This window comes from Schistocerca nitens, chromosome 4 (genome assembly GCF_023898315.1).
Source record: "Schistocerca nitens isolate TAMUIC-IGC-003100 chromosome 4, iqSchNite1.1, whole genome shotgun sequence".
Taxonomy (NCBI): Eukaryota; Metazoa; Arthropoda; class Insecta; order Orthoptera; family Acrididae; genus Schistocerca; species Schistocerca nitens.
The window spans coordinates 307900898-307919943 of record NC_064617.1 but is presented as its reverse complement, the minus strand read 5'-3'; the positions used below and the strand labels follow the sequence as shown (position 1 = coordinate 307919943).

The window sequence follows — 19046 nt, the reverse complement described above, 5'->3', positions numbered from 1 at the left end:
GATGTCTCCCGGTGTTATTATGAGTGACATAAAAGTAGATATTTTAGGTGTTGCGAAACAACGCAAATCACTTAAGAAAGGCAAGTCTTCCGGTCCAGATGATATACCAATCAGGTTCCTCTCAGAGTATGCATACACAATAGCGCCTTTCTTAGCAATCATATACAACCGCTCACTTGACGAATGGTCTGTTTCTAAAGACTGGAAAGTAGCACAGGTCACACCAATATTCAAGAAAGGAACTAGGAGTAAACCATTGAATTACAGACCCATATCACCGACCTACATTTGCAGTAGGATTTTGGAGCATATACTGTACTCGAACATTATGAACACCTTGAAGAAAATGCCTTATTGATACATAACCAACACGGATTCAGAAAATATTGTTCTTGTGCAACATAGCTACCTCTTTATTTCCAGGAAGTAATGAGTACTGTCGACAAGGGATCTCAGATCGATTCCATATTCCTAAATTTCCAGAAGGCTTTTGATACCGTTCCTCACAAGCCACTATTAATCAAATTGCGTGCATATGGAATATCGTCTCAGTTGTGTGACTGGATTCGTGATTTCCTCTCAGAGAGGTCACAGCTCGTAGTGACAGACGGTAAATCATCGAGTAGAACAGACGTGATATCTGGCGTTCCGAAAGGTAGTGTCATAAGCCCTCTGCTGTTCCTGATTTACGTAAATCATCTAGGTGATAATCTGAGCAGCCCCCTAAGATTGTTTGCAGATGACGCCGTAATTTATCGTCTAGTAAAATCATAAGACGATCAATTCCAATTACAAAATTATCTAGAGAGAATTTCTGTATGGTGCGAAAAGTGGCAGTTGGCACTAAACAAAGAAAAGTGCGAGGTCATACACATGGGTACTAAAAGAAATCCGATAAATTTTGGGTATACGATAAATCGCACAACTCTAAGGGCTGTCAATTCAACTATATACCAAGGGACTACGAGCAATTAAAATTGGAAAGACCACATAGTTAATATTGTGGGCAACACGAAATAAAGACTGCGCTTTGTTGGCAGAACACTTAGAAGATGCGATAAACCCACTAAAGAGACAGCCTACATTACACTTGTCCGTCCTCTGCTGGAATACTGCTGCGCGGTATGGGATCCTTACCAGGTAGGATTGACGGAGGACATCGAAAAAGTGCAAAGAAGGGCAGCTCGCTTCGTGTTATCGCGCAATAGGGGTGAGAGTGTCACTAATATGATATGTCAGTTGGGGTGGCAGTCACTGAAACAAAGGCGGCTTTCTTTGCGGCGAGATCTATTTACGAAATTTAAGTCATGCGAAAATATTTTGTTGACACCCAGTTCCTTAGGGAGAAATGATCATCATAATAAAATAAGAGAAGTGAGAGCTCGAACGGAAAAAATTATATGTTCCTTTTTCCCATGCGCCATTCGAGAGTGGAATGGTAGAGAAGTTGTATGAAAATGGTTCGATGAACCCTCTGCCAGGCACTTAAGTGTGAATTGCAGAGTAACCATGTCGATGTAGATGAAGCCAACAACAGAATGACAGCGTGTTTATTCCGTTTGAAATTATAGACACTACTGGCCATTAAAATTGCTACACCAAGAAAAAATGCAAATGATAAACGGGTGTTCATTGCACGAATATATTATACTAGAACTGACACGTGATTACATTTTCACGGAATTTGGGTGCATACATCCTGAGAAATCAGTACCCAGAACAATCACCTCTGGCCGTAATAACGGCCTTGATACGTCTGGGCATTGAGTCAAACAGAGCTTGGATGGCGTGTACAGGTACAGCTGCCCATGCAGCTTCGACACGATATCACAGTTCGTCAAGAGTAGTGACTGCCGTATTGTGACGAACCAGTTGCTCGACCACCACTGACCAGACGTTTTGAATTGGTGAGAGATCTGGAGAATGTGCTGGCCAGGGCAGCAGTCGAACATTTTCTGTATCCAGAAAGGCCCGTACAGGAACTGCAACATGCGGTCGTGAATTATCCTGCTGGAATGTAGGGTTTCGCAGGGATTAAATGAAGGATAGAGCCACGGGTCATAACACATCTGAAATCTAACGTCCACTATTCAAAGTGCCGTCAATGCGAACAAGAGGTGACCGAGACGTGTAACCAATGGCACCCCACACAATCACGCCGGGTGATAACGTCAGAATGGCGATGACGAATACACCCTTCCAATGTGCGTTCAGCATGATGTCGCAAAACACGTATGCGACCATCATGATGCTGTAAAAAGAACCTGGTTTCATCCGAAAAAATGTCGTTTTGCCTTTCGTGCACCCAGGTTCGTCATTGATCACAGACAGGCGCTCCTGTCTGTGATCTGTCACCTACTGAAAACATCTGGTCATGGGTTGCCTAGAGCTTGACGCACCACTACTTCGTAGCGACTATGTCTGCTGAAATCTGTGTAGAGTTGAGGTAGCATAGAATGACGTGCTCATATCTGTCATCGTAGCTCAGTTTTACTCAGTGCCCAGCCGGGCTACAGCCATTGTTACTGGCAGAGGGAGTTCTGTGTGCTAGAGGGCCTGGTGAAAAGTACTGCCTCCGAATTTGTTACGTGAAAACTCTTAAAGATTTCTAAATAAAAACAAACTTTATTAACATTCCGTATGTTTATTCTTAGTGCCTACATATCTGTTTCTCAATTTAGTCAGCATGGGGACGAACACACTTTTTCCAAAGAGAGTCCAGTTTGTTGATACCGTCAACTGTTCGGTGTTTAACTTTTTTGACGGAGCCATAATCTCACCTCCACTTGTACCACCTCATCAGTATCAAAATGAAGTCCTCGAAAGTGTTCTTTAAATTTTGGTAACAGATCAAAATCGGATGGGGCCAAGTAAGAACTGTATGAAGGATGATCGATGGCACTGAACACAGAGCATGGGATTGTAACAGATGTCGCAGCGCTCGTGTGTGATCTAACGTTGTCATGCTGAAGCAGAGGATGCTCCATGTGTGGACGAAATCTTCGAACTCTAAACTTGATTAGGCCTACAGCAAGTTGATTCTCACCCACCGACATAATTATGTTACACACCGCCGTGTTACACGCTACAATTCGGAGCCCTCTAGCGGCGAATGGTTTCAAATACGTAGATATGAAGAATGAAACGTAGAATGTTAATAACGTTTGCTTTATTATAAACGCTTTAGAGGTTTCCACATAAAAAAAATCCGAGGCATTACTTTCTATCACGCCCTTATAAATTGCGCTGTCCCTATACCCCAAATAACTTTTATTTATACTATACCGCATATGTACAATGAGTAAAACTTCATTTCTGGTTATCCTGTCTCTTATTGAATTTTTAATGGCCAGCCGAGTAAATGATATCTATAGTTTTCGAGAATATGTGTCGGACTTCATACGCCTGTTTCGAAAACGAGAGCATGACGAGAGGAACATTTTATTACATACTTGATATGCACGGTTGTGCCTGATCGTACAACATAACGCGCAGCGTGCTAGCTTCTAAGGCAGGAATGTGAGCCAGACCCGTATCGAATCGGCGCGACGGGTTAACGAGCTTTGCTGGTGCGGTAGCCAGCATGAATGCGGTTTTGAGCGCTTTCCCACGCTCGCTTAGGCAAATGCTGGTCTGGTCCCCAGTTAGCGCCTCAGAAAACACAACATAAAAACATTTAAAATATGACCACACACAGAACAATGTTTACACAATTTATAGACATGTGGCGCACACGACTTCCCTCCGATACGTAACTGACGGCTGCGGCGACAGGAAAGGCATCCGGTCGGAAAGCCAAACAAAATAAATTTGCTAAAACGTGAGTACAGCGCAGCCCGACCCTAGACTGGATTGACGCTAACGAAAAGAAGAGCATACGCACAGGTTTTAATGGTTTTACGTTGTATCCACGTAATCATTGAAATGAAATGTCGTGTGGCGAGGGCCTCCAGGCGGGTAGACCTGATCGCCTGCTGCAAGTCCTTTGAGGTGATGACACTTCGGCCACCTGCCCGTCGATGAGTATGAAATGGTGATGAAGACGACACAAACACCCTGCCCCTGAGGGGAGAAAATCTCCAACCAGCCGGGAATCGAAACCGGGCCCCCCGCCATGACAAGCTGGTGCGCTATCCACTCAGCTACGGTGGCGGACACGTTATCATTACGCCAACAGATATCATTGTCTTTCATAAATCACGAGTTCTTATCTAAAAGTTCCAAACTTTAATTAGCATATGTAGACCAAATGCGGATGCTTAACCAATAGCGGATTTCACAGTTACAGCCGTAAATAAGTGTAGGTAATTAGATCTTTTATGAAAGTGAAAACTAACCTGATTTTTCAGTGAGCACTTTTATCGCAACCGAGGGAGAAACGTTTAGATAGGAAAATTCGAGCACAAAGAAATGGTTCAAATGGCTCTGAGCACTATGGGACTTAACTTCTAAGGTCATCAGTCCCCTAGAACTTAGAACTACTTAAACCTAACTAACCTATGGACATCACACACATCCGTGCCCGAGTCGGGATTCGAACCTGCGACCGTAGCGGTCGCGCGGTTCCAGACTGTAGCGTCTAGAACCGCTCGGCCAACCCGGTCGGCGAGCACAAAGAAAAGCAGACTTTTTATTCTCATATGACGAAAATTTACTAGACGAACTAACTCGAGGAATAAATGTAGCGTAGTCATAATAACATAACAGTATTACAGCACCGCGCCTGCAGGCGCAACAAAACATCGACCGAAAAAAAGAAAACAGATTTCAAATCGGAAATTTGTGGTAAGGTCTTATGGGGCCAAATTGCTGAGGTCTTCGGTCCCTAAGCCTGCACACTACTTCATCTAACTTAAACTAACTTAGGCTATGGACAACAAACACACCTATGCCCAAGGGAGGATTCGAACCTCCGATGGGGGGAGCCGCGCGGACCGTGACAAGACGCCCCAGACTGTCCGGCTAACCCGCGTGGCAACAGATTTCAGTTCAGGTGGTCACTGCCCAACGGTTGTTAAGTCGGCCGATAAGGTCGACTAAAATGAGACAATGCACTTGCTGCCATTTAGGTTTCGAACGGTCGTCCGTCTTTCGTCAACATCGGTCGTCAATAGAATTGTTCAATGTCGGCGCCATTGTGACCGCAGCGTTCGAAAATGCTCAAATGTCGCTCCACCCAAACTACACTTGGTCCTGTGCGGTATTCGTAAGACAGTTCCATACGTTTCGAAGGACATTAAACTAGAACAATATTCACTGTTTTCAAGTACAAAGTTAGAACTTCATGTCGGTGCCGTAACGTCAACCATAGCTGTAGTTGGTTTACCGATTTATTAGAATAAGCCAACATAACATATTCAATTTTACATGAAGAGAACATTATACTGCAGATTCGTGCTGCTTTCATTTCAGTCGCCTACGATATTCCATAGACATCGATTACTGAAACACGTGTAAACATCTTAGTGCTCTTGTTAAGCACTTTTAACCACTTATTTGCGGTTTGTAAACCGTTCTTTTTATACAGGTCTTGCAATTCGCGATGAAATTTTATCTTCTACAGTAAGCTCCTGCCTTCTACCATCGGTATATTTTGTGTATCCAAGAGAAAAGAAACTCACTTATCATGCCGCGCTGTCAGATCTTTGCCTAAACCACTTCAGATGACTGTCACAAACGAAAGAGGGAAGGTAGGTTTTAGATACCGTTGACGACAAAGTCGCTGGATGCGTAACACTTCGATCGTGGAACAATAGCGAAGGAAATCGGCCGTGTCGTTGTAGGGAAACCATGGAAAACCTAAATCTGGATAGCCGAAGGGGAATTATTACCGCCGTCCTTTCTAATACGAGTTCAGTGTCTTACCACTGAGCCACCCCGCACTGCCGGCATGTACAATATCTGATCAGAAGTCACCAGAGACCCTTTTCGAATGCGCAGTTAACTACGAGGCCTCACGAAAGGCAGACCTGCCAGTATAAAAAGAGGCGGAAAGAGCACTGTATTATCAGAAAAGGGGAGTAAAAGTAGGGTGCGTCGGTGAGAAAATCTCAGTGGCTTCGAACGTGGGCAAGCCATAAAATACCATCTAAGTAATAAATACACCTTTAAAACCCGCCCAGGTTGACAGTCAGTTACTTAATTTTGAAGTGGAAAGGCGAAGAAACAACCAAAATTAAACCAACACCAGGCAAACCTCATGGACTGACGGACAGGGACACTCGAGCACTGTGGACGATTGTTGTAAAAAACCTCATGAAATCAGCAGAAGGAATCACTCATGAGTATGAAAGCGTTACCAGAAGGCCAGCTAGCATAATGACTGTGCGTAGGGAGTTAAATGGAACGGGGTGCAATGGTAGAGCAGCTCCCGAAAAGCCACAGTCTTTCCTGTAGTCACTGTTAAGCTGAACGTGGTTTGGTATCAAGAGGGACGCCACTGGACAGTGGATGACAGTAAACAAATGGTTTGGAGTGATGAACCACGAATTACCGTGTCGCAGTCCGACGGAAGGATTTGGGTTTGGCGAATGCCCGGAGAACATTACCTGCCACCATACGTAGTATACGGAGGAGGCGGTGTTACGAGATGGAAAGCAGCATCTGTGAGGCAATGGTTTGTGGACTATAACATTCCTGAAATAGACTGGCCTGCCCAGAGTTCGTATCTGAACGCAATGGACCACTTTGTGGACGAGTTAAGCGACGAGTTCGCTCCAGATCGCATGGTCTAACATCACTATCGTCTCCGGCTTCGGCTCTTGAGGAAATGTGAGCTGCAGTTCCTCCTTGTGCATCCAGAGAACTCGTTGACAGTGTATCCAGCACAGCTGAAGCCATCATAAGGGGAAGGATGGACATTCTATACCAATGTCCACTAATAAGTGTCCGGATACGTTTAATCTAATAGTGTAGATAACAGTTTACTGTATTAAACAGCTTTCAATCCTCATTAACGGTGTCAATCCGAAATTAACATTTGCGGTAGTGTTGGAGCAGGCTGGTGAACCTACGATTCTCTACGTGTTACTTAGACGGACCAACACACATCTGGTTTGCACTGTGTAGAGGAAACCGATTCAACCGACGTAAAACTTGTAAAGTCAGTCTAATCACCATTCAGGATGAGATGCGATGTATTACGCAACAGCGTGTAGAGAGATGACGTGAAGCAATCATAGTGGCTCAAATAAGTGGAAAATATCACTTACAGTTTCTTTCACTGCTGGCAGTGATTTGTTGTGGGTGTCAACGTTAAACTATAGGGCAGCCTGTAACTATGGATAAGTCACTTTAAAAGTCTTAGGCAAGAGCGTGCCACCTCCAACGAACGTGCCTCTTAAAAGGTTGAGGTGCTTAAACCAACCTCGGGTAGAGGCCAGATTCACTGTAATTTATGTACGGATGGTGGTCGTATACACTGTCCAGTCACATTAATGTGAGCAAGTTTCAAAGGCCTTAGAACTACTTAGAACTACTCAAACCTTACTAACCTAAGGACATCACACACTTTCATGCCCAAGGCAGGATTCGAACTTGCGACTGTTGAAGCAGCACGGTTCCTGACTGAAGCGCCTAGAACCGCTCGGCCACAACGACCGGAAGCCTAAACAGCCACCTTCCAAATGGCGGACTTCTGCGACAGGTGCATGAAAATATTCAACGAGATTCTGGAAGGTATCAACAAGGGAACCATACCAACTGTAGGGCCACATCCAGCTGTGCTATGTTTCTCGGATAATGATCCATGGGGCAAGTAGCCCAATAAAGGTCGCCCCACAGATTCTTAAAAATGGTTCCAATGGCTCTGAGCACTATGAGACTTTACATCTATGGTCATCAGTCCCCTAGAACTTAGAACTACTTAAACCTAACTAACCTAAGGACATCACACAACACCCAGTCATGACGAGGCAGAGAAAATCCCTGACCCCGCCGGAAATCGAACCCGGGAACGCGGTCACGGGAAGCGAGAACGCTACCACCCTACCACGAGCTGCGGACCACAGATTCTCGATTGGATTTACATTCGGAGAGTCTGGTGGCCAGGTGAGCACGGTAAACTCATCCTGAGTCTGCGAACCACGCATGCATACTGCGAGCAGTGTTACAAATTGCGTTGTCCTGCTGGTAGTTGCCATCGTGCCATGGAAAAACAAACTGCAGTAAGCGTGGTCATGATCAAAAATGTTCAGATGTGTGTGAAATCTTATGGGACGCAACTGCTAAGGTCATCAGTCCCTAAGCTTACACACTACTTAACCTAAATTATCCTAAGGACAAACACACACACCCATGCCCGAGGGGGGACTTGAACCTCCGCCGGGATCAGCCGCATACTCCATGACTGCAGCGCCCCTGACCGCTCGCCTAATCCCGCGCGGCCGTGGTCATGATTCACAAGGATAGATATCATACTTGGGTTGGTCAATTGTGCCTTCCAGAATGAAGAGATCACCCAGGGAATGCCACAAAAATATTCCCCAGACCATAACGCTCGCTCCTCCGCTGTGGACCTTTTCGACGATTGTGGAAGAGTGTTTCCTTTTATAAGTATCACGTGGCACACGGCAATTGCCATCTGTCATCTGAAAAATCAACCTGTGGCGCTACTCAGTGTACCCCCAGTGTACTGGAAAGCAAATTCCAGCCTCCGTCGCCAGTGAACAGCAGTCAGCATGGGTGCACGTACCAGGCACCTGCTGTGGAGGACCATACGCAGCAATGTCCGCTGAATGGTAGTTGAGGAAACACTGTTGATGGCCCCTTGGTTCATCTTGGCAGTCATTTACTGAACAGTTGTACGTCTATTTGCCCATAAACGCCTCCGCAGCCGTCGATCATCACTGCCATCTACGACTCGTGATGCACCACTGCTACCTCGGTAACGGATTTTGATAGCGCCTTTTTGTCGTGCACAGTATACTTTAACCGTGGCATCAGATGAACATTTTACAGACTTGGCTGTTTTTGTGTGAAAGCCAATATCATGCCGTTTTGGTCGTTGGATAAATTACGCATTATAACGAATACACTGTTTTTCCGCGCTCTCCACAGCTGTATATACCTTCCTGTGTTAGAGGTGTCAACTGCAGTTTTTGAGTGATTATTGCACATTGACGTCGAGCATAGGCGGTGGTCATATCAGTGTGACTGAACCGCAAAGTTTCAGTTAACACCTCGATAGATGAAGCTGCAATCATGAGACTTGATGATTGTGTTAGAAATTCTCTAAACCTTTAACCTTCAGTGCGACACATTTGTCCCAACGACGGATTACTTGTTGGAGACATTGACTGCGTATGTTTGAATTTTGACTGATCAAGAACCGTTCCACCTCGAATATCATCTATTGTCATCCAAGAAGTGCCTGGCACGTAACGGTTTCTTCGCCCGAGCAATAAGGAAGAACCATGGGTGCCATGTCAGCTGAATACGGGGCTGAGATAAAGCCTGACAGCCCAAAAAAGTAGCGTATGTGACTATACCCTGTGCAGAAAGAGATGAGGAGTTAATATGGAGCATAACCTCCATTAGCACCGTCAGGTGATTGCAGTATTAAGCACCTATAATGGACTGCCCTTTATGAGCATAGTCTGTCAGCACCCTCCCGTGATTATCTCAAAAAAAAAAAACGTGCAGCATCACTTTGGACGATAATGGTCGAGTCTCCGCCATTTTCGGCGATAATATTTCCACTTGTTATATTTCTCTTTTGTCTCGGGTCCTCACAAATCCACCTATCGTTCTTGGTGGCTAGGTAGATAAAGAACTCATCTGGATTGGCATGCCTCAGTTCAGTGGACGTTTTTAATGGTCGTAGTCAGTCGCGAAACACAGTGTCCAGAGATTTGTCAAATTCAAAATGTTGTAAAAGACGTTGTAAACTGATGCATGATTTGTTTTCACTTTTTCCACTATTGCCTCGAGTGTTATATGCTAGTCTTCGAGCACCAGGACCTTTGTGATTACCCCTCGCAAACCTTTTGTAACAAATGGGCAGCACTAGTTGCCGTGTATCTCTTTTTCTGATATACGAAAACAGACAATAGTGCCTCGTGGTTCGTGTATTCTTCTCTGCAGTTGCGTGTGATTTACGAAAGGTTCCGAAAAACTGTTTTATATGTGATTCGAATATCTCTTTCTCATCTAGTCCCGAACAAGACGCCAGAAGGTTATACACTGTAAGGGTCGATTAAGAAGAGATTTTTCGAAATTGCCCCCTAAGAGGGGTGAAATAGGGAAAGAAATGTTTTTGAATATAAGTCGCATTTTTAATATAGACCTACGAAAATTGGTATTTGGTTTCTCGATCAGAAATAAAGAAATTTCGTTCATAAAATGTAGACTTTCATGGCGGGTATTGTCTTCATTTAAACTTTCCGGGCTGACAGGCCGTGGTCGATGTGTAAAACTCCCCCCTGACGTTTCGTCTCCCGCAGTTAGAGACGAACCGTCAGGGAAGAGTTTTATACATCGACCACGGCCTACCAAACCGGAAATTTTAGGTGAAGAAAAAGATATACGGTTTCACTATTTTCGGCAATATAACCACTGTTGTGTTGAAATAGTGGGTGAAAGTTTTTACGAAGATAATTCTTTATTAAAGAACTGCTAAAGTATATCTAAAGCTATATCCATGAAAATTGGTACTTGACTTCTCGGTTGCAAATAAAAATACGTGTGTTTCACTGTTTCTGGGAATTCTACCTCCTAAGGGAGTGAAATAGAGCAGAAACGTTATGTGAACTTCGATAATGAAAGCATTTTCAAAGCTAAATCCATGAAAATTTGTATTTTGCTTCTTTGTTAGGAATAAAAAAAATTGTGTTTCACTGTATTTTGGAATTCAAACCCTACGTGGGTAAAATGGGGGATGAAAGTTTTGATGGACATATTTCGTTACATAATACAGTATTACAGCTAAATCTATGAAAATTGTAGTTTCAGTACTCGGTTAGCTATAAAAAGACACCACAAGAACGCAAAAGGTATCTTCAGACCGTACAGTCTACGCAACGAAGCTGCAGGCTCTGCGCTTGTATATAAAGTACAAATAATATGGCGAGACATTGGCATTTCTGCCAAAAAAGCTACTTATATGATAACGTAGTCCTTTGTTCCTTACGGTGTTGACTGTGGTGAGTCCCGAAACCATCGGAATACTTGCTTTCGGTGGCCGCCCTCGAACCTTGCTAAGAGGTTGACTGATTTCGGTGTGCGTTTCCATCCAACCGCCGTAACTCTCGTGCTGGCCGTTATACGGCTACCGGTGTAATACAAAACAAGGCTATTGTAAGAAGGTAAAGTGTCCATGGATAGCAGTGGCACGCGCACCTCCTATGGATACCCGCCGAAATCAAGCACCCAGTGGTGAGAGGCACCCCAATGGTCAGTGGCAAGGGAACTCATCGAAATCTTGCATCCCGATGGGAACAGTAAACTATTACGTCCACGTCGTTGGTTCTGGTTCAGGCTAAACGTAGTTTCTAATCAGACACTGAAACAGCTAACCATATTGTACTGTACAATCCAATTATTTTTTCACCTACAATGTCTTTTTTTCGTACTGTGCGTCGTTTTCGAGATACTTAGATGCCTCAGGTTAAGCGAAAACTGCATATATAAACAGGGTGTCTCAAAAGGTATGGTACAACTTTAATGTGTTATAGCATCCGAATTAGTTGATCTAATAACATCTTGTTTGGCTTAGGTACTCACTATCTCGCAAAGTTTGTTTCGCATTCAGTCAGTTTAAAAATCTGTGCCTCTGATTTCGCTCACAAGAGCCTGTCTGCATTCAAGGTCTATCCACACTCGGCGCAAAATACTCGCATCAGCTGTGGCATTGGAAGTAACGTTTCGGTTCTTTAAATCAATCTAGCTGGCAGGCGTTAGGTAGAACCTGTCCTTGACTTACACCACGGAAAGAAATCTGTCGGTTTAACGTCAGGCGGGCTAGGAGACCGGAGAATTGGACCACCAGAGCCAATCAATCGATTTGGAAACATTTTGTCTAGAACATCTGAAGTACCGGTGCATGTTCGAAAACGAATGTGTCTTAGTGGTCAACCAACTGTGACAACGCAGACAGCTCCGGCATAACAAGGTAACTGTTCGAGTTAACTGTGTTTTTCTGAGGGAAAAAATGGTTCCACTATGGGATCAACCATCAAACACCACCACACAATCACTTTCTGGAGTCAGAAAAACGTAACCTCTCCCCTCACAGTACGCTAGAAGCTTGTGCCCCGATACGAGCATTAAATTTGTTTACCTTACCACACACGTGTAGTGTCGTTTAGTCAGAAAATGATAGGTTGTTCAGAAAATTTCTGTCCTCCTGTAAACAGTGAAGAACGTCCACAACCAAACGTACACCCTTTCAATGCGTGCAGCAGCTGTAATCGGTATGGACTCATCTGTAAACATTCCCGAAGGATCCAGTGCACGGTCACCCTAAAGATCTGCAGCCCCTGCGACGCCCTCCGAGAAGGTATCTGTGGTGATAGTTGAAAAACCAACAGTATCCGTTGTGTCTCTGCTTCACTTGTTCCCCCAGTATGATGCCTCTCATCAACTGTTCCTGTCTGAATAAAGTTTCTATTCCACTGGCGCATCTACGGCCATGAGGGTGTTTGCTTCCTATACCATGTTTGGAAGTTCCTTTGAACTTGCATGTCCGATTTGGTCTGAGTAAACCACTCCACACACTGAGAGTTTTCTTGAACTGTTATCATTATCGTGCACTCACGGCAACCTGGAACACACACAAGCAGAACTTTCTGAATTTGTTTGTCACATCAGCTAAACGCAGGGTGAACATCTTAATCAGTTCGGGTACTATAACACACTTGAGTTATAGTGTACCTTTTGGAATACCTTGTATACACATATACATACAATCTTCTAGTTTAGTCCTTTGTTCGTATCCCCTTGATATACTATGAAGAAGCTATAAATATAATTATACACTTTCAACTAACTTTCCTATCTTATCCACATACGAGACTTCCGTGATAGACGCTTTATTCCAGTACCCTTTCATCTCGTCATAAAATAACAATAACGAGCTATGAAATTTCGTGTCTCTCTCTGGTGCACGATTCCGGTGTGTCAGTTTCCGTTTTTCCTGTTTGTTTCAGATTCTGCATGGTCTTCACGTGCCTCGCCTTGAGCGTTTTCTCTACGATACAAGAGTACGAAGAAGACGCCAGAGCCATCCTTTTCTACATGGAGTTCGTAGTCGTAATTTGGTTTAGTATAGAATTTTGCCTGAGGTGAGTATATTGATTACATTTCATTTCTGTCATCACGTTAAAGAATGGTTATTATAACAGACAAAGCTTGTGAGACCGGAGACAGTCCTTACTAAGTTTCCAAATCAGCTTCAGCAAAACTCTTTTACTATAAATTTACGGTTCATGTTTCTGGACACCTTCTTTACTCATCAGATAAGAAAATGTCATATTCACATGTGTCTATAAACACTTTACTTCTGTTTTCTACACCTGTTCGTAGTGCCTTAATCGCGGGAAACTCACGGGAACAGAACCACCAGCAAACTATATCAAACTCTTCCTTACATGCATCAACCTCTCGTCCCACTGAATCCGAATGTGCTGATATATATTTGAAGTAGTGTGTATTATTTCGCAGCCTCCCGCAAAGCGTGTTTGATGACAGTCTGCTTTTTTCAGCGGTTTTCGATGTACAAGAGATTTAAAGTCTCTCCCCCTCCCCCTCTCCCTACCACCAAAAAAATATAAAAAATAACATAAAAAGATTAGTGGGTTTATGCTCGGATATAGCAGAGGCCAGGAAATTGCTTCACCTCTTCCTATCCAAATGCCATGGAATCTGTTATTTAGAATTTCTACTTAAACAAGGTAGAATTTTGAGTATTACGTGGAAGAATGAGTTGAAAGTGGTTTCCTGGTATATTCTATTCCCGTGAATTTCCATCATTGATGTGTAGGTTAGGAGATAGAAATAAAACGTTCCAGATGCTCATCTATATACGCGTATTTTCTTCTTTCACGTGTAGAAAATAAGTCCTAAAATTCACGACTTCACAGAAATATACCCTCTGATTATTGTGATTATTGTAATAGCATTTGATTATAACAGAGAAAGAGATTCATTGTAAGGATCGTCTCTACATGTTTGGCTTATGTCTTTTCTGTACTATTTTCGCATGACAATTAACATTTTCAAAAGCTTTCTGAAAAGAAAAACCTATTTAATTGTGTTTTTCCTTTTTCTTTCTAGAATTGATGACGTAGCAACTTTAATGTTATGGCTTATTTTAAATCTGTCAGCTAAACTGTTTAAGTTATAAACTGTTCTTTAAGTTACATTAATAAGACATGACATTCATTAACGACTACAGAAGTATGTAATTAATAGCAAAAATAAAAATCTTACGATTTGATGAGCACATTGTCATTCTGGAAGGGACGCCAAAAGACTTATAAGTTGAAAGGAGTACATAGCGTTTTGTAAGAAGAACATCTACAAAAGTGAAGTAGGGGTAATGAAATGTCGTTGAAGGGAAAGAGGCGAGAGAACTCCGTAAATAAAAGTAATACTAGGAGCAGTGGTTGAGTTTTGCGTTCTGGGCAACAAAAAAACTGACATGACCTGGACAGAGAGCATGTAAAAAGCAGTCTCGCAGTATTTAGAAAATCATTTCTGAAAATGAGAGAAATGTTAACCTCAAACACAAATTTAAATCTTGGGTAGTCTTTTCTGAGTTATTTGTTGGAAGTGGACCCTTACGTATATGTGGAACGTCTGCAATAAGTTACAAGAAACTTGAGTCACTAATTAAGAGGTACTGAGTCGAACTGACGAGAAAAGATCTTCATGAAACAAATTGACTAAAATAAGGGATCGGTCGACAGAACATATCGAAAGACATCAAGGAATAATTAATTTGGTAATGAAGAGAAGATTGAGAAGGGACAGGGTGTAAGGGGAGAGTTTGGCTGTGGTTTGCAGGTTGAAATGGATGTAAGACGTAGTATGCATGTGGAGATGATGAGATCTGAAGAAGGGCAGACTAGCATTGAAAGCTGCATCAAACTAGTTTCCGACTTAAAGCCCACTACAGTAACGACAACAATAGACTCAAAGTGTTAAATAATACAGGGCCTTAACACTATATCTCAGGCTTAACTATCAGCTGAGGGATATATTGGCAAAGGACACGGAACTCTGATCCCATATGGGAAACAGTATCGTAGATAACAACATTTAGGGAATAGACGCCCATTCACGGGATTAGCTTTGACAGTAGAAGATGTGAAAGTCTAGAAACGGAGGGAATGTGAAATGTGGTGCGACATGAAGTTTTCAATATTTTATGAGGGTTGATTAAGTTTAGTTTAAAGGGTTACAAGTATACAAAATGAGATCTACAAAACGTGACGAGAAGAGTATACTGAAGCCCTGTACGAAGGAATGGAATTGAAGTTTATCAAATTATAGAATTTTATCCGTAAAGTGTTGCCAACTTCATATTAAATTGTGTTCATCCACTTACGCAGTATACAGATATTCAGTGGCTCACGAAGGCGTGCATTTTCAGACTTGCTAGGTCACATACCTTCAAACTGTGTTCAGTTATCATTTTTCCAGTACTATCTAAATTAATTGCTTATTTCCATAGCTCATCGGTTTTACTCTTTCCTTTTCATTTTGTATTCCTATCTGTGCTGCACATTGTAAGCTAATAAAATAATATTTCTCTCCAAATATTGCACTCATTTAAGTGAATTTAGTTTAGGAATTAAGAAATAACCATGGAATTATATTGTGGCAGCTAAAACTGCTTGTGTAAATAACCACATCACTGTAGAAACACTAACCAAAAGTTTGGTCCGAATTTTGATGAAGAGACATTAGCTTTGTAAGAAGATACTTCAGTTCAATGCTATTAATTTTAATTAATATTCTCACTAGTTTTGTGGTTTTACTTCGAATTGCAACATGCACTCCAGTTTATGGGAAACAGACCCGTTGCAAAAGTTGCTGACTGCTGTAAGTTGTACGACCATAGTCATCCGATTAATAAAAGCCCATTGTAGGAACATACATTAAAGCTATAGCCACTCTTGCAGTTGCAGTAATTGCTTTACGTGTTGTGCAACATGCAAGGGACCTATACATAACTACGGCGCAATGCGGAAACATCAAGGGCGCTCGTAGTCACGTAACGTTCACACATGTCACCAGCACGCTTGCTCGCGTTATACGAAGGAAAACAGGTCAGCACTGCAATATGCGTTCTAGCATATAGAGAACAGCCTCAAGTGGCACCACAAATACGGAAAACAAATGAGGACGTCAGCATTTTCTATTACCCTTAGTTTGGTTGTTTTCTCTTTACTTTGGGAAAGACGGCGAAGAGGTATCAGTTTTTGGTGGAACTTCATTAATGGAAATCTGTAGACATATCGCGAGACCTTTCTTGACACTAGATTAAAATGACGGAGAAAAACTACAGAAAATCTAAATACAGATAGTTCAATGGAACATTTATTTTGATTGTTTCCGAGAAGACAGGTCTACAGCTGTGTTTCCGCTCTCATGTACAGGTAATAGGTGAGAACGCTGTTTCACAGTGCTGTCAGAGCGACACGAAAAACACACATTATATACCTTATCTTACCGATCGGTGAGAAAGGACAATTAATTGGCTTGAGGTAATCATCCTGATGTGTTAAACGATCTTTTCATGACAAGTGTACATTAAACACCTGTATTGTGTCATAATTATTCACTTCTTCTCGTAAGATTAACTTGCATTCTATGTTTAGTTTCCAACATCGTCGGATGAGGCGCAGCATTCCATAGACACCAAATAAAACTGTTGAAAGACCGACTGAAGTGCACAGGAAACGAGCAATAGAATGTACACTTATCTTATTTGACAAAAATTTGCAGTGTCCTCGTATTAATTCTACGGAAATACTCGCATCAGATCAACACATTTTTCTGCCTTGAATTAGTAGTATGAGTTTCTTAATTTTATCTATCGATAATTCAGGTATCTTGTTCTCACTTTTGCTATCCTTGTTGATTTCTTATTTTGTCTCTGTTTCCATTTTTTATGTTCGCTATGTATGATCACGACAGTAATTTTATCACACTGCCTAATTGGAAACAAGGTAGTACCTACATAAACGAACGTCAGAGACAGTGCGAAAAATGTCCTCTAACACTCATTATGCCACTGTATTAATTCCTTCAGTGCGACAAAGGATGTAGCACAAGCGATTCCCTTGTAGCGTGGGAAAGGCTGCATATTCCGCTGCTCGGCAAGCAAAACTAAAGACGCAAAAGAGGATAACCGTCCCAAGCTAGTTAATAGCTCCTTTACAGTTATAGGGTAATATCCAAAACATTCAACCACACACTTGCACCAGAACTTAGTTCATCCTAAATGTAAGTGATAAATTTTGTTAACGCAGATCTCAGACATTTCCAGACGTTCGTGATCTAGATATTTTACTGTTTGCTTCAGTGATACACTAGGATTTCGGCTTTTAAGGCAGCCTACGAGTCAGTAACCCGTGTGGAGACATCTGGTTATTATCTCCCCTAAACAAACGTAGGAGTGCGTTAATAGATGTAATTATTATTTATAATTACTTCTCCCATTCTGCATACTGTATATCTATGGTGTCTTACCTTTACTGAGACAAATTTTATAAACATATACACATAGCGGTACCTCTTAACTGTAGCGCCGCAATTCAGTCTGTAGTTTATGTAAGGAAGCATCAGCGTACAAATTAATATTAAACTCAATATTTCAGCTTATCAACAGGGCTCTCATACCTCTTCATTTGTTGAGATGTAGCACTGAAGTTCCTGAAGAGATTTTTATAGCATTACACAACCATACTGCTCTGTAAAATACTGTTATTCTGATAGTGCATGAGAACACTAAGTAATTTAGAAATAATATTTAATGTCATGAATAAAGGAACAGAAATAAATTACACCACTGATCATGGGATCAGGATATGGCTGGGTAAATGTACTATAGAGGCTTCTCATGTTACCACTCAGCAAAATAACCTCTAAAAGCAGCAAAGAATTTAAAATTAAAAAATAAAATAGGAAAAAGTCACTAAAAATTGAAATGGAATTATGAGACACACTGAACTATATAGGGTGTCACAGGAGAAATTCTCAGTAGGACAGGAACCATCATTCAAAGCAAAAAAATCAAGTAAACATGGACTCTAAAATGGATAACTTCAGAACTACGAGCACTTCTTCATCTTCGATACTGTCAAACAAATATCTTTTACTGGAAACTCTTTGCTTTCCATATTGTGCGAAGATATAGCATGGACCAAATCAAGAAAGAATTCTTTAATAAACATGGGCTCTACAATGCGTACCTGAAGAGCTATGAGGACTTGTTCACCTTCGTTATTGTGAAACACATCTCTTTTATTGAACAATTGCTCATACGGATTGCATTTTAGAACCAATGTTTACCAGACAATTTTTTGTTGATTTGGTCCAAGCTACGGCCTCCCAAAATATGGACAGCAAAGAGCTTCCAGTAAAAGACGTTCGTTTCACAGTATCGAAGATGAAGAAGTATTCAGAGCTCTTGAGGAATAAATTTTAGAGTCAGAAGGTCCTTAGAAAGGCCTATGATATTACTACAGAATCAATTTTGATGAGAAAAATGTACGGGGACATTGTGCAACAGTTCTCTTTTTGGGCAAATGGAAGAAGAATAGAATTATATTTCCCACATCAACGATCCATTACTCATGTCAAAGTTGGAGGCTTTCTAAAACTATGTGTAAATCAAACACGTGTTTCAACACCAAGCAGTAAAATGGAAGAAACCGAATATATTTATGGTCAAATAGACGAATGGTGCTGAGTAATAATGAAAATAATGGGTCTCTTTAACTAGTCTAGAAGGCCATTAGAATGCAACAGTGTAAATATGGATTAGGAATCAAACGGTAGAAGTGAACGACTTTTGGAATTTTGTGAGCTCTGTGGAA

At 41.9% G+C, this 19046-nt stretch overlaps 1 protein-coding gene across 1 annotated transcript in view; it reads left to right on the top strand.

The window, feature by feature from the left end:
• LOC126253138 (potassium voltage-gated channel subfamily KQT member 4) overlaps positions 1–19046 on the top strand; it is a 1084963-nt gene that overhangs the window by 510591 nt on the left and 555326 nt on the right. Inside the window, exon 2 of the mRNA XM_049954282.1 lies at positions 13146–13280. Within this exon, the coding sequence (XP_049810239.1) occupies positions 13146–13280 (135 nt within the window). The remainder of the gene's footprint in view (positions 1–13145; positions 13281–19046) is intronic.